This window comes from Dipodomys ordii, unplaced genomic scaffold, assembly GCF_000151885.1.
Source record: "Dipodomys ordii isolate 6190 unplaced genomic scaffold, Dord_2.0 Scaffold172, whole genome shotgun sequence".
Taxonomy (NCBI): domain Eukaryota; kingdom Metazoa; phylum Chordata; class Mammalia; order Rodentia; family Heteromyidae; genus Dipodomys; species Dipodomys ordii.
In genome coordinates, this window is record NW_012267388.1 from 1,422,901 (window position 1) to 1,439,816 (window position 16,916).

Below are 16,916 nucleotides of genomic sequence, written 5' to 3' on the forward strand. Positions count from 1 at the left end.
AGCCAGACAAAGCAGACAAACCTGTAAGACTCATTCTCATTTAACTAGCAAAAAAGCTGGAGGTGGAGCTGTGGCTCAAGTGGCAGAGTACTAACTACAAGAGATGGTAAAAGGCCCTGAGTTCAATCCCTAGTCCTGACACACATGAAAGAAAAAGTAGAGTCGCTTGCAAAAGGTTATAGAAGGTGTAGATTAGCCCCATAGATACTTTCATTTTCATTTTCTGATATCCATCATAATTCCTTAATGATACAGTCAAATAACTGAAACATAGAATCATGTCAAGCAGTTGTCTTTGTACTCTCATGGTGTTTTCTGGAAGGTGCTGCATAGGCTTCTCCAAGCCCCCATCTTGACTTCCAGGTCAGGAAAAGTTACTTAAGGCAAGCAGTCCCAGCAACAGCAGTGTGATTCTGCAGCGTCCCCAATATAGATGCTCATTTCTTAAGATCAAGCCAAAGCCCCACATCCTCCCCCTTCCAATAAGAGTCTCATGGAACAAAATTGAATTATGTAATCTTTCTTCCAGAAGGTTCTGATGTTTGTTAGTATAGGTGCAACTCTCATACAAGGAGACATTATTTCCATGATAAAAGAATTTACTCAATTGTATTAGATAGTAAAATTTACCTCTTTTCTATAATGGGGTAAAATCAAATTGGTAGTTTCCCTTAAAAGGATACAATCTTGTCGTGAGGGCAAGAAATACCTTTTTAACTGCCCAAACATATAATTTACTGCCCTAACATATTTATTTATATATAAAACTACTTCCTAAATAGATTGTACATTCTTTTAAATAAAAACTATTTTTTAGAGTCAAGATGAGTTCAACAATAGAGTATGATGCCAAAAAAATTAAAGCAAAGTTGGTGCGAAGCATCAGATCTGTACAATATTAAATTTTAGACTTTGTCACAGCTGCCTTTTGGACTTCTAATTGTGTTTTTAAAGTTCCTAACCAGCTGAAAATTCTCAGATCTCTCTCATCTTCAGTCTCCCTGGCACAACTTCTTGGGCCATTGGCAGTGCCCTCAGGGTAAATGGGGTGATGAGAATACATGATAGCTTCCAACTTACAGTGTACCAAGGTTGAGAAGGCAGACCGAGGTCATTTTCCCTGCCTTTGCCCTCCTGCCCAGTTGCCATTGTCTACACATTCCAAAGCAATGCTTCCTTTTGGGTGCAACAACCTGCACTTGCTGCTCTCAGCCTCTTGGGGAAAGTGTTCCATTTCCCTCAGGGTCTTGTATTAGACCCTTTGAAAATTCAAAATATTAGCATCCATTCTGGGAAAATCCAGCTTAGATTTTTGTCAAGGACAGCCAGGAAGAGGAACAGAATTAGCTTCTGTTCCTATTTAGGGCACAGGAGAATGAAAAACACAAAAGAAATAGGTGAGATTTCTCACTAATTACCAAGATTTCTCTGTGTTCCACTATGTCCCATTATCCAGTGTCTTATTATGTGCCTTGATTTATAACAAGTGTTTTAGATGTCTACTAAGTGGTAAGTGTTAGATCTTTAAAGAACAGTTGGCCAAGTAAGAACCACATCACGCACATGGTATGCAGGTAAGGGATAGGTTTGTTCATCATTCCGGTAGGCACCAGGCCATGTTGGCACTCCATGTGGCTGGAAAAGACCTGAGAAAGCGAGCATCTGGCCCTGGGCTAGGCCTTATCTAAGGTAGGGGCAGGGAAAGGTGTGGCCACATCAGTCCAGATGTGACCTCAGCGAATGCAGGTGTGATCTCTTCCAGGTATGCCAGTTGCCTAGTTAATACAAGTACTGGGCGGAGATTTTGCTCACTATCCAGGAGTGGACCTTACACTAAGAATGTCATTGATGATAATTGCCTGTTTAGGTTACTTAGTTTGCACTCGTAGGATACTTAGATTTCCAGACATTTACAGAATGATATTTAGCTTTTTTAAGTCATTAATTTTTATTTCCTTCAAAGTATTCAGTGTTAGTCCCTGAATTTGACCTATTTACAACTGGTATACTAACATTTCATGAGTTGAATGCACAGTAATTAGCATCATGCCGTGATACACAGTGATTACAGCAGGAAAAATGTCCCCCATAGGGGGGAAAACCTCCCATAGAAGTTCTGCATCTCTCACCATGACTGAGAAGTCCTGTACATAGGCCCCTAGATACCACATCATCACAGCCTTGGACAGCTATGCATGTAGGCCTCTGGGCATCAAGTCACCATTGGGAGACATACACCTGATCAATAGACTGATTAGACTGGATTGGACACTGGAAAGGCAGTCTGAGGGCTAAAGTAACCTCTGATTGGGTTTGGGAACAGTGTGGCCCACAGATGTCCAATGGTCTTGACGGTCACATAGCTCTCTCCTAAAGATTCCATATTGACCTCTCAACAACACACCTACGTGTTGTCCTCCCTTGGGACCCCTTCTGTTTAGCAGGAGCTCTCTGCTTATCTTTTTCTTCAGTGAATGTTTGTCACTTTGCTTCTCCCTCTGTCTCTGTGGACTCATTCTTGGAGGCCAGGGAAACTAGGGACCAGATCCAGATGTTGTAGTTTTTATTTATCAGTGACATAATGACAAAACCATATTCAGGGAGCAAAAGCTAAGTTTACTATCAATAATTTTTCTGGTGATAACATTACATGCCTTAAAATACTCCATTTCCTATGTAGATAATTTGTGATGTATAACAATGCACTTGCCAACCTTGCTAACCAATAAGATATATTAATTCCAAAATTGAAATGTGTGAATATAGTTTACAAAAAGACTTTACATTTGCAGTCCAAAATGGACTGGAATATTATATAATGAAATATGAATTTTCATGTAGTAATCATAATAGAACACGGTCATAGATCAGATATAAATTAAAGCATAAAAACATAAAGATCCTGCTCTTGCTTTTGCTACCAATATCTTGGTTCCAGTGGTATATTTTGCTACAAAGTTGACATTTTCACAAGGGGAGATATCAGAGTATTACAAGGGGGAATATGAATTCAGAAAAGGTCATTAACATTGATTTCATTTTTATTTTTATTTTCACTTTTTGCTGGTTCCTGGGGCTTTGTTGCTAGACCGCAGCTTTTTGCTCAAAAGTATCACTCAAAACTTGAGCCACAGCTCTACTTCCTGCTTTTTGTAGATGATTAAGCCTGACTTGGAACCAGAATCCTCAGATCTTAGCCTCCTGAATAGCAAGGATCACAGACATAAGCCACCAGGAACCCAGCCTAAAGTTGTTTGTTGTTTTTTAACAGAGAAACTTGCTAGAACATTGAAGACTATGGAAATGATGCCAATAATTGTTGCTTCCCCGCCATTCTTTTATTCCTGGTTTCCTTCCTCCATTCCTGCCTTTCTTCTTTTCCTCCATTTTTCCTTCCTTTTCTGATGTCTGCGCTGAAAGAGGACCCTACTGGAAAAGTAGTTGGTGAAGTTGTTAGAGCCCTGGGTTCTTCTTTTAGTCCAGAATAAAGAAATTTATCTGTAAGTAAAAAAAGAAACCTAGACAAATGGAAGAAAGGGAAGCATCATGATGGGTCTCCTCTCGCTTTATTCTCTGTTGAGAAATGTAAAGTAGTGGTATGATCATGTCTTGTTGTTGAGGACTATTTAACGGTGTGCGAAGAGCGCGCGGATGGATACAGCTCTCCAAGAACCAGCTCCCGGAGGGTGCAAGTTCTGGGAGAGTTTAAAGGGATGCTTTTGCAAATGGAGTTTGGGATGGAGATTTGCCCCAGGCTATTTAGGGAGAGTGCCTGGGAGAATACTGCCCTCTGGTGGCTATCTTCCTTAGGAGTGTCTCTAAAATCTGTCATAGAGAAAGTGAGATCCCTAGAGCTCCTCCTCAGGCCTCACTGGAGAAACCTCTTTACCCCAACCCAACTATCTTCTCCTGGAGAAGGAAGTGTTGCTGCCTTCCTCTGGTGTCCAGAAGACCCCACAGTCTCAAATTCAAGTCTTAACAAAATTGACCCTGAGGCTACAAAGTCTCCAAAATGACACAGTAGCATGAAGTCAATCTGAGAGTTTGGGACACACTGGGAAATGAATGGAAGGATCCTTGAACACAAAGAATATGTAGAAGTTTTGTGACATGAGTGTACTGGTGTCACTTTTGCTTTTCCATTGGCAGATTTTATTCACATATTATGAATCAGCTGCAATCAAAAGTTGACCCTGTCTAGCAATTAACAAGTTTCATGATTTAAAAAAAACTCGTTAATAAAATCAGTTGCAATCAACGAACAGTTTCATGATTTTAAAAAACCCTTTAACTTGTGAGTTGAACATATTTATTGTCATCTTTTTGTGAGCTCAGGATAAGAGCTAAAGGATGTGAGTTTTACAATGGTGTGCTCAAGTAGAAAGTAAAAGCAAGCCTCAGACTAAAATCAACAAAATGGAAATGATACATTACTTCACCACATTAGCATATCATTAAATATATGCATCTATTTGTAAAATTAATTACAAAGGTGATTGATTCTATTTACATTGTACCACTGTTAAATGCATTCATCTTTTTCAATTCTAAATATAGTTCACTTTCTATTCAATGATACTTGAGATAAAAGTGGATTTTTCTCTTTTAATATGAAATACTTCACACATACAACATATATGAAAAAAGTAAAACTTTTAAATACTAAGTTATGCTCTTTATTACTAATAATGCTTCTGTTCTTAAATGTTGTACCAGGGGCTTTATGTCCTTGTTTATTTTCACTCAGTTATCTCAGGAATAATTTCTGTTATTTTATTTCAAACTTGCTGTGTCTATATTTGACTATACTGTTTCTAATCTCAGCTAGATGGTTTAAATTTTTTAATACACCCAGGAGCCAATGATGCAGGCTTGTAATACTAGCTACTCAAAAGGCTGAGATCTAAGGATCATAGTTCGAAGCCAGCCAGGCAAGAATACCTCCAACTGACTACCAAATAAAGCTGAAAGTGGAGCTCTGGCTCTTTGTCCCAGCCTTGAGCAGAAAAGCTGAGGGACAGTGCCCAGGCCCTAAGTTCAAGCTTCAGGAGCGTGCGTGCACGCGCACTCACACACACACACACATACATACACACACATTTTAATGTGATTTATCCATGTATGGCATAGTTTCTAATTATTCCACTTGGCTTTTTTTAATTAAAAAATCTTGCCTACTTCCTCTCCAGCTTAAACATGAATAAAAGTTATTTTAAAAGTATTTTGCCAAGAATTTTTGATGTTTGATGGAGATAGGATTTTTTTCAGGATGTTTTGTCTTCGATATAAACATATATAAATTGCTTGCTTTACAAGCAGGTTTGGGAAAGGGGAAAATAATAGAGAGGCAATCATGACCAAGAAGCATTACATATATCCATGAACTCGTTGATATGAAATCCTGTTATACAACTAGTTGATACCGTAAAAGATCTACTATCTTACAAATAAATTGTCTTTTCTCAAAAGACTAAGTAGTAAAAGCTGTACTATCTTACAAATAAATTGTCTTTTCTCAAAAGACTAATATATATATGTACATACATGAGATTTATATATTCTATTCAGCAAATATGAACTGTATACTAGTAAGTTTATATAGCTTAACTACTTACTGAATTGTGCATTTCTAAAATTTACTGCTCAAAAGACAGGTGTCATATATAGACATTGTAGTGGCAGTTGGAATAAGGCTTCATATTAATGCAGATTTCATTGAAAATATATTTGGTGCAAAGGTTTTTGAGATGGATAGGGGTGTTGATAAGTTGTGGAGTGTGTACTTAGTATGGGAAAAAAACCAAAGACATACAAAAATAAAGGTTTCCTGAGATAAATGTGCTGTGCTGTGTGTGTGTGTGTGTGTGTGTGTGTGTGTGTGTGTGTGTGTGTGTGTGTGTTTGCTGATCCTGCAGTTTGAACTCGGCCTGGGTGATATCCCTGCACTTTTTTAGTTCAAGGCTAGAGCACTAACACTTGAGCCACAGCTCCACTTTGGCTTTTTTGCCCATTAATAAGAGTCTTTTTTGCTCATTAATAAGAGTCTCACAGACCTCCTACCAGAGCTGGCTTTGACCAGTGATCCTCAGAACTCAACTTCCTGAGTACCTAGGACACTGGAGTGAGATCTTGACATCTGGCTTGAAATAGATGTTTCCTGCATTGGACTTCTTTTCTATCTGAATTTAAAAATTCAAAGAGGCTTTGGTTTTCAAACTGTTGTATGTTAACATAAATCAGATACTAAGCCAGGGGATGACAAACTAATCCAACTTGTCCATGAACAAATCTGGTCTACTATCTTATATGTTTGTCTGTCATCTGTCTGTCTTTCTATTTCTTTTTGGCAGTACTGGAGATTGAGCTCAGACTTTCAAGTGCATTACCACTTGAGCCACATCCTTAGTCTTGATTTCAGTTTGCTTTTCAGAGATAATCGAGTATTTGCTGGTATTGGTCTCTGACAGAGCTACTATTTTTGTCTCTAAAGTAGTGGAGATTATAGAAGTGATTCACAATGCCTGGATCCTACTATCTATATCTACACACATTCATTTACATAGAATTTATGGCTATTTTCTGACTGGGCAGTGGACTTTAGTAGTTGTAACAAAGACTACCTATATATTCAATATGGCCTACAATGCTTACAATTTGACCTTGCACTGAAGTATAGCAATGCTCACCCTAAATCATGTTCTATAATATAGAAATAATATAGGGATGTGCTTCCCTAACCCCAGCTTTGTGCTTATTTATCTTTAGTGAAATAGATTTGATGTGGTATTCTCACACTAAGGACTCATTCCTGCAGTCTTTGTATTCGTAGAGCTTATTTCTGTTTCCTTACAGGAAATATTACTTTGCTCTAATTCTTCAGTAATTATTTCACTTAATATAATCTATAAGGTTTTCAGTGCTGTTTTATATGATCACATTTGTTTTGTGTGCTAAGTACTGGGACTTGAACTCAAGGCCTTTGTGCTGGCCCTTAGTTTTTTGCTCAAAACTATCATTCTACCACTTGAGCCACAGCTCCCCTTTTGTCTTTTCAGATTAATTGGAAACAAGAATCACACAGTCTTTCCTGCTTGGACTGGCTTCAATGCTCAGCTGTCAGCCTCCTGAGTAGCTAGGATTACAGGCTTCAGCCACTGGTGCCCAGTTAAATATTTAATGTATTAAACATGTTCTTGAATTCATTAAACAAAATGTTGCTTACATATATTATTCTATGAAATGAAATTAGCTAGCCTTTAAATTGAGATTAGTTTCAGATATTAAATTATGTTTTGTGGTAATACATGTGTTTGCTTTACTTAAGAGAATTAAATAAGAAAAGATTCAATTGGCAAAGCAGAAAGTAATGAATAGAATCCTTCTCAAGAGCTGTTAGATGTTACAAGTAAAATTACAATGAAATCTCAGGCTTACTTGATTCTGTGTCTAGAGAGTCCAGTTCCCTACAGTAACCTCAGATGTAGTTGCATCAAGCTACCTGACTGGATTAATGGTGGCATCTGTGTATCCTGTGTTTAGCAGATACTCCAACCCAGCCAAGTAGCTCTGATGCACAGGTGAATTTGATCAGACATTTCTTATGGGATTTCCTGGCCAAAGAGCCAGGCTTAGCTTAGGACAAAGTTCCCAGCTCTCGTGTGCCAAAGGAAGCCATGCTTCCCCCGAAGAATTCTTTAGGTGCTCTAGTGTTTTATTGAGAACAGCAGAGAGGGCAAAAGTTGAACCCTATAAAATAAGAATATTGTTCTGGGAAACAACTTGTATCAATAACTTTGGTAGTCCCTCATCCAAAAGAAGACAGTTAGCTAGCAATGTAGTTTGAATCAGTATTTTTCGAAGTATACATCATGTTCCAAAGAGAGGTTATGGAAACAAGATACTGGAGTTAACTTTTTTGAATTTTATTTGGTATCAACATTTAAAAATTAATCAGATAGGGATGTGAAGGGTAAACAAAGGAGGAGGATGCAATGCTTGGTAAGAAATGTACGCATTATCCTGCCCATGCAATTATAACCCCTCTGTACAGTATGTTCACAAATAAAATAAAATTTAAAAAAATTAATCAGATAGAAACTACCAGAGGGAACCACACAGTGTAAGGCTAAACACGTTGTTCCATTTTAGTGAACACAAAGGTCTAACTTAATGTGATGAATTTATAGTTAAAATACTTTCAAAGCATCTGACTGAAAGAAATGGGAAAGCCAGCATGAGGCACAGGAATTCCACTGCTAACACGGAAAAGTCCCGGGCAAAAAACAACCCAAACTAAGGGGGAACAAGTAAGGGAAAAAAAGCCAAATAAAATTAATTCCTTCCCCTTTTTGGTTTTTGTGTTTGTGGGGCTCAGGGCCCGAAACCCGGCCCCAAAAGCCGGCCCCTAACCCCTCAAACCCAAAGCCAACAACCCAACAACTGAACCAAAACAACAACTCCCGCCTTAAGGGGTGCTGAGGAATAGAACCCAGGGCCTCATGCATGCAAGGCAAGCACTCTACCACTGAGCCACCTTGCCAGCCCCATTAATTACATTTCTTACTTTTGTAGGTTAGTTAGGAAAAGAGCTTCTTATGTTTTCTTTTTCACTCAAATACCTCTTCTTGCATTTTTGTCTCTAAAAAAGTGCCAATGGCAAGGGAAGAAACCAAAAGGGGTAAAACCCCGAAAAAGGAAAGGCAACGGTTAACAAAAAGAAAAACAAGAAAGGTGGTGGTGGTGTTTTCCGGGGGGGGGGGGAAGGAAAAAAAAAGGAAGGAAAAAGAACAAAAGCAAGCCGTAATAAAACCAAAGGTCAATGGAAAAAAAAGGAACCGCCTTCCCCCGAAGGGAAAGAAGGGAAAAGGAAAAGCAAAAAAAAGGGGAAAACGGGGCCATGAAAAGGGCCTTGGAATCAAAAACCCAACCCCGGAAAGGGAAACCCCTTGCAACACCAATTAAAAAAAAAAATCCAAAAAATAAAAAAAAGAAGTTGCTCATGTCTTTTGCCTGCCATGATTTATTTAGTTTCCTACCCCTTGGTTTTTCTCTCTCTACCCAGGAGATTGCACCAACAGTTTGAAAGCTATAAAGAACAAGTGAGAAAAATAGGAGAAGAAGCCAGGCGCTACCAGGGCGAGCACAAGGATGATGCGCCCACGTGTGGCATCTGCCACAAAACCAAGTTCGCGGACGGGTGTGGACACCTGTGCTCTTACTGCCGGACCAAGTTCTGTGCGCGCTGCGGAGGCCGCGTGTCCCTGCGGTCCAACAGCGTGAGTGTGCACGGGAGCAGGTGCCCCACGCGATGCACGCATTCACACCCGGCCTCCGTGCGCTCGTGTGCTCGGAAGGTGGAATAAGGATGACTAGGGTTCTTCTTTGTGATTATGAAGGTGATGCACGGAGCATGAATGTAGTTCTTACAAAGTTCTTTGCCAGCCGGGCGCCGGTGGCTCACGCCTGGCATCCCAGCTACTCAGGAGGCTGAGATCTGAGGATCGCGGTTCAAAGCCAGCCCGCGCTGAAAAGTCCCCGTGAGTCTCTTGTCTCCAATGAACCACCAGAAAACCAGAAGTGGTCCTGTGGCTCAAAGTGATAGAGAGCTAGTTTTCAGCAAAAGAGCCCAGGGACAGAGCCCAGCCCCTGAGTTCAAGCTCCAGGACTGACACACCAGAAAGATAACTTGCCACACAGGCGCAGCATAATAAATGACCCTTGTCCCATCAACGTCAGATTACCTTGATGTTGTTATTTGTTTGCTTGTTGTCCTAATACCAGGTTGAGCTCAGATCTGTACACTGTGAGCCTTTCCCCTCATTTCACGATTGATACACCACCGCATGAGCCACGCCTCTAGAATGATGTTTCACTGACTCTTTTGGCCCAGGCTGGCTTTGAATCTTGATCCTCAGATAGCAGCCTCATGAGTAGCTAGGATTACTGGTGTGAACCACCAGTGCCCAGCTATAAATATGTTTCTGAAGAATATGAAATGTAAATTTAGTATCATTATATATTAGGAAACAATTAGAAAGTTATTTTAAAAAATCAGTTCTTGTAACGTTACACTTTTACTTGGTTAAGGAAGTTGTTAAGATCAATTCTTGTTAACCACTTTTAGTTCATGCAACAGTAGTTTCCAGAATGAATTAACGTGAAATGTAAGGTACTATGTATGTCATCAAACTTAACACAAAATAATATATTAAGCAACAGTTAAAGTCCATGGTGATTTCAAAATTAAAATCGCTGACACATTAAAGTAATATAGTGCCACATTCATCTTACGGGAGTTTTTTTAGCTATTTAAGAAACAAAAAAATACACCTTTTATGCCAGGTGCCGGTGGATCACACCTGTAATCACCAGGCCCAGAGTTCAAGTCTCATGACTGATAAAACAAAAACAAAAACACACCTTTTACTTTTCTTTTATTTTTTGAGATGTGCAGTTCTATGTATTAGATATATAGATATATACTGCCTTTATTTGACTTAAACTCTATTCTCTTGTTGGGCCAGCACAAAATTTTGACACTTTAAAATGCTAGCCAATAGTTTTTTGTTTGTGTGTTATTTCTGTTGCCAGCCCTGAAATTTGATCTCAGGACCTGGTCTCTGCTCCTGAACTCCTTTTGCTGAGTACCAGCAATTGAGTCACAGCTCTACCTATAGCTTTTTAAATTTTTTGGTAGTTTATTGGAGATAAGATGTCTTATAAACTTTCCTGTCCAGGTTGACTTCAAACGGTGATCTTCAGATATTAGCCTTCTGAGTAGCTAAGTTTACAGATGTAAACCGCTGGCTTCTGGACCAATTCTAATGAGCACTTAGTTTAGAAGACATTGGATGTTATAGTTTGTCATATTCCATATTCCAGCTAGTATAATAGAACCATTTCTACTTCTGGATGAGTTTTCTTTTAGTTGGATCTGCATATAATAAATCAGTTACGATGATCATAGATGAAAAGATTTCTAGTGTTTATTTAAGATTCCTTATATCACCTAATCAGGTATAAAACTTAATGTACAGTTATATTCCTCATCTTTTTATTATTTGGAAAATGGCAGTTTAAATAAACTACCCAGTAGACATGTTACTCTTTGGTATTTTAAGTTTTAAGTGGGATATTCTAAAAAAATCTCCTCCAATGGAATTGAGGCACTGAGTATAATAGACTTGTTTTCTATTTGAAAGTAAGACTGTCATTATTTCTGTTGCTTTTGGAAGATAATTAGCTTTTCTGAACAACAGTTCATTACATTCCTTAGTCATTATCAAAATAAAATAAAAATAATTTAAATTCATGTCTTTCTAATAGTCATTAGTCTTTTAAGTCCCATGCTTCTTTCAGTTTTACTTTTTCCTTTCTCAGAAAAGTTATTTATTATGATTAATGCTCATAGATTATCCTAAAGCACATCTAACAAGCTTGGATATTAAGATCCTGTCTGGCACATAGAAATGACACCAGATATATGTGTTAATTCTCCTTTTTTTAGTGTTTCTAAATAGATCCTTTGGAATGATGTGAGAGCTTGAGGTGATAATCTAAACACTTAGGAACCTGAAAAGTAAAGGCACACATAGTCTGGTAAGGTGCTGGCAGTGAAGCATAAGGTGTGAATCAGCTGAGTTCCACTGCTACCAAGGGTCCAGAGTTCCTGGGTTCTCTCAATTCCCACTATAGATCAGAGGCCAGCCTTAGCAATACAGTCAGCAACTGACAAGTGTTGGAATCATCAGGGTCAAATTCAGGTTTTCATAGGCAGATGGTGTTTAAAGACAATTGATCTAGGAAGCACTTCTCTTTGAAGAGGAGGAAATTGAAGTTCACCCATCCCTGAAACAGCCCAACTTTGGAAAAATATACAGAAACAAAGAAAAAAGGTCCCAACTTGAAATTTCTGTCTTAGGCATAATGATATCACAAGTAAATATTGCTTTTGGAATAATTTATGGCCAAAATACTTAACATATTTTCCCTTCAATGATCTGTTACAAACATTGCCCATTTTTACATATTTCTAAATTGTGACTTTAATATTATATTGATTCTGGATTAACACCATTTATGTTTTACTAAAATATTTGTTTGCAACACAATAATAAGATACATATGGTAATAAATCAATCCTTTTTTGAGGAATATTAGAAAAGTAGATTTATTAGTCCAATTTTTTGTAAACTACAATATTCAAATCTTATATCTACCATATAGTAGGTTGTATGGAATTCCAACGAACACATTTACTGATCAAAATGCTTTGAAGAAAAATAGATATGCTTGTTTTATTGAAATGTATTTATGAATGTATGGCTCATTTTGTTTTCTCTTCTTTTTCTTCTTCCTCTCTCATGCTTCCCTGGATGCTTTCCCAAAGGAGGACAAAGTGGTTAGAATTTATGCTTTCCTTTCTATTATTTGTTACTATATTATATAGATTATATTTTATTTTGAACTTTTATAGTCAATGTTGCAGCAAATGCTAATTGCTATTATTTCACAAAGAAATTAATGCCAGGAAGAGCTCACTTCAAATTTTCATGAAAATGAAAATAAAATGAACCTCTCAGAACGTGACAGGATTTTACATTAGTATGTGAAGTCTAGGTAATTTGAGTGCATGAGGATAGTGAGATTTTAATATATGCACATAATTATGAGCTTATTTGTCTTAGTTCTTTGAGTTTTGATGATGACTCCATTTGCTCTCAGGAACAATAAACCTTTCTCGCCACTTATTAGATGCACAGGCAGGTGATTTAAAACTTTATTGCATGTGGGGAATATATTGACTTAGTATAGAGAATGGATCATATTCAAATCAAGAGCTCCAAATGCAGGTATTTTCTATAGAATGAGTAGGAGCGTTGTTAGATTGATACATTTTGCCCTTTTCTTTTTCAATTACTTCCTAAGGGAGTGAAAGGTCACTTTTAACTCTTAGTGATTATTACCTTTAACTCTTATCCAATCACAAAGGCTCTTTGTACTTGGGAACTCAGGATCAGAGTAGAGTCTTCATTTAAACTATCCTTTGTGTATTCATTTGTTGTAAAAGGTAACTTCCTCAAAGCGTATAAATCCCTCGATTTGAATATTTGAGACTGATCATATTACCACTGTGACTTTGTTTGCAATTGTAAAGTTTAAATGATGTACTGCCATGCCTAATTAGCAAACTGAGCATTACATTGAATATTAATCTATATTTTAAGCTTCATATTATAAATTCATCATTTTTTTTATGGAGAGGAATCAGGTTGAATTGTACATAAGGTAATTTGTTTCCATGAATGTTTTGCCTGTATTCATTGTGGTATTTGGGATCTTTAAGGAAAACTAGCTAAATGAAATGATATATTTCAAAAATACTTAAGCTTCATAAATATCTCTTTGAATGAATCTGCAATTGATGTGTTTAATTTCAAATTCATTCAAAGAATAAAAGAGTGAGCCAATAATAACCTAGTGCTTCTAAGATGTGGTGGTAAGACTTTAGTTCCTCATGTGGGGCCAGTCAGACTCTGCTGCCCCAGTGGAATGCGCAGTGAAGATGAGTTGTTTGTGTTTACTGTGTCTATTATATTATGACGACGTAATGAGAAATAAGGAGGTTTTGTGGTTCTTGGATGGAAAATAAAGAGGGAAGACTCAAATGAAATCCCTAATGAATTGTTTTGCATATTGCATATTGACTATATGTATGTGCTACTTTATTTTAAATATCTTGTCAAACTTTCTTTATGCACTTTTTTTTTTTTTTTTTTGCCCTTCAGGAAATTCAATGAAATGTCTTTCTGGTCCAAAGAAACTGAAACCAGATTTTATCTTGGTCATGTTAAAGAGAATAACAGAGTACTTTTTTTTTAAGTGCCTGATTATCAGTTCCTTATTCCTCCTTTATCTGAGCTGTTTTAGTATTGGAGGTAAATTATAATATACATGAGTGGTGTGTGTATCTGTGTGTGTGTATGTGTGTGTGTACTTATGCTATTGTGGTTGACAAGGAAATATTATAAGGCTAAATAAAACTTTCCTAAAAGCCATCTTCATCTTGATGAACACAATAGTAATGAATTCTACTTGCTCTGTTAAATTGGCAAATTAATGTGACTAAGATACTCAAAATGACCAAAGGATGGCACAAAGTTAATTGTAATATTTTTTTAGCCTGCAGAAGTTTATCTTTTTGTCCTTTATGAGCACCATTTAACATATCAAAGAACAATTTTGAAATAAAAAATAACCTCAATATAGGAAACATCACAATCTCAGTGTCACAATATGTAATACAGTCACAAGATTCCAAGAGGAAAACATATCACTCTTCCTTAGCCTACAGAAAAACACAGTATTCAAATTTCAAGTTGCAGATTTTAACAAACTAAATGTGAAATCTTCTTTTAATACAAAAAGGTTTTCCTTATTGCTTGTTTTTTATTTTTCTTGGTGAGTGTTGGGGACAGAGTTTCACCTTGAACTCCTGCCTCAGCTTCATAATTAAAAAGAATGAAAGCCAGGGGCCCGTGGCTTACACCTGTAAGTCACTCAGGAGGCTGAGATCTGAGGATAGTGGTTCAAAGGCAGCCCAGGCAGAAAAGTCCTTGAGACTCTTATCTCCAATTGACACCAAAACAAAACAAAACAAAAAAACCCACAACAACAAAAGGGAAGTAGAGCTGTGGCTTAATTGTTAGAAAGCTAGCCTTGAGCTTTTACAAAAACAAAGACCATGCTCAGGCCCTGAGTTCAAGCACCAAGACTGGCACAAAAATAAATAAATGAATGAATGAATAAAGCCAATGCTGAGTTGTGACTTCCCACATTGACAGGCAACTCTCCTCTCCTCCACACCTGTTCCCTCTATCAGCATTTCAGCCAAGCATTAAATATTTAGAACTCCTGCAACATGGTTTTTTCTAAGCCAATTTATTTCCTCAGTGTCAAAGGAGAGGAAGGTGGCTTTCAAAAGGTAACAGGGAAACTGGACAGCTTTTCTTTCCTCTCTTTAACCTTTATTAGGGTTGTGCCCAAAAGAACTAAACATGCCTAGAAAAAATTCCAACACTAATTTAAAAGGAAAATTATGGAAAATGAATTTATTTTAAAACTTCATCTTTAGTCTAAATCATATCTAGTAATAATGAATCACTTTGAAACAAGTTTATAATCAAAAATTATTTTGTACAATGCAAACTGTCATTGGTAATTACAATTTTCATTTCAAAATCCTTATCTTAATAAGGTATATAGAGATAAAGTAAGATTCTCCATAGGCTATTTAAATCACTTTGGTGTTTGTTTTACTGTCTTTGATGACAGAAGATTGAATTTAGATACCTCCCTTGATAACACTTAACACTTTTTCACTAGTAAGTCAGCTGAATTGAATCCTCTAAATCCAATTCCTTTGAGAGTTCTCACAAATCTCATCAATATTTTTTGAAGAAGGATAATTTGTTTATGAACATCATAAGTAAAAATGAACTTACTACATTTCCAGGTTACTTATATTTCAAAAAACGTATCTTTTTTTGTTAAGAATATTTCCTAATAAATGCCAGCATTATTCTGAAAAACAAAACCCTACCTCTCTTATTCCTCCAAAATATGAAAGTTATGCATACATATCTTTCTAAAAAGCATGTGACTCAAGCATGTAATACTAGTTCCTCAGGAGGCTTTGTGCCTCAAGTGGTAGAGCCATAGTTAAGCATAAAAGCTCAGAGACAGCACCTAGGCCCTCAGTTCAAGTCCCAGGACCAGCACACACACACATACACACACACACACACACACACAGTATGAAATAGTAACCAGGGATGCTTTTCCTATAAAGGGAATAATTAACGAGATATTGTGTAAAATCACAAACTTTAAACTACACCTGAGAGCTTTGCATTGGTGTTTACTGTTTTAAATGACTTTAAATTCTATGCCTATGAAGTGTGTTTTTATTTAAAAAATACTTTTAAAAAGTATGAGTTCAGTGAAATAAGAAAGCACCTCTGAAAGCCTGAAAAGCTTGTCCCTCAGACTCTGAAATAGAAAGGAAGGACTTTTGCTTTTTCTCCTGCTAGAATCAAAGGCAAGCAAGTCAGTAGTTTTTTATATAAAAAGTACTTAGGATGATTGCATGAAATATTTATTATTGTTAGGAAATATCTTCTCAGAGTTAGCCATATTTAGTCCGTAGCCTAATGAGGTAGATGATGATAATTTATCACCTTCACTATATAGAAAAATATAGAAGTATAAATACGACAATCAAGAAAAAATGTTAGCATGCATCAAGAGGACTTGTATTGGGCAATTTGGTTGATTTTATTCCTCACCTCATTTTTCCTGGCTTTGTTGTGCTTACCCAAGAAACAATAAAATAGCTACAAAAAAGTTGAAGTGAGATAATTCATGAAAGAGTGAATGTTTTATTAGTAAATAGCAATGTAGTACTCTTTCTTATCCACTCCTTAGCCCCTCTTCTTTCCCCCACACTTTCCACCTCTCTAGCTGTCTTTGCTTTCATTATTTTGGATTTTGTGTTGTTGTTTTATTTTGTTCACCCTAGCTTCTATAGACAAGGGAAAATGTCATACTCATCTTTGCGCAACTAACTTACTACACTCAATTATAATGATCTCCAGTTCCCTCCATTTTGCAATAACAGACACCATTTCATTATCTTTTATTAGTTCATTGTACAAAAGGATTTCAGTTCCACAGATCAGATTACGAGCACAATGCATCTTGATCAGTGTCACCCCTTGCATCATTCTCTCCCGTCTTTCCCCATCCCATCCCATGTTAGTCTTCTGAATGGCTGACTACAACTCCATTGTGTATGTCACACTTTCATTGTCCATTTGTCTGTTGATGGGCTAGAAGTTACACATTTTCAAATGAGT

The 16,916-nt window shown here is 37.0% G+C and overlaps 1 protein-coding gene across 1 annotated transcript in view; it reads left to right on the forward strand.

Annotated features, from left to right (window-relative positions):
- Nucleotides 1–16,916, forward strand: part of LOC105998800 (regulating synaptic membrane exocytosis protein 1-like) — a 293,495-nt gene that overhangs the window by 200,143 nt on the left and 76,436 nt on the right. The window contains exons 4-5 of the mRNA XM_013033609.1: nucleotides 9,062–9,275; nucleotides 12,389–12,400. Of these exons, the coding sequence (XP_012889063.1) occupies nucleotides 9,062–9,275; nucleotides 12,389–12,400 (226 nt within the window). The remainder of the gene's footprint in view (nucleotides 1–9,061; nucleotides 9,276–12,388; nucleotides 12,401–16,916) is intronic.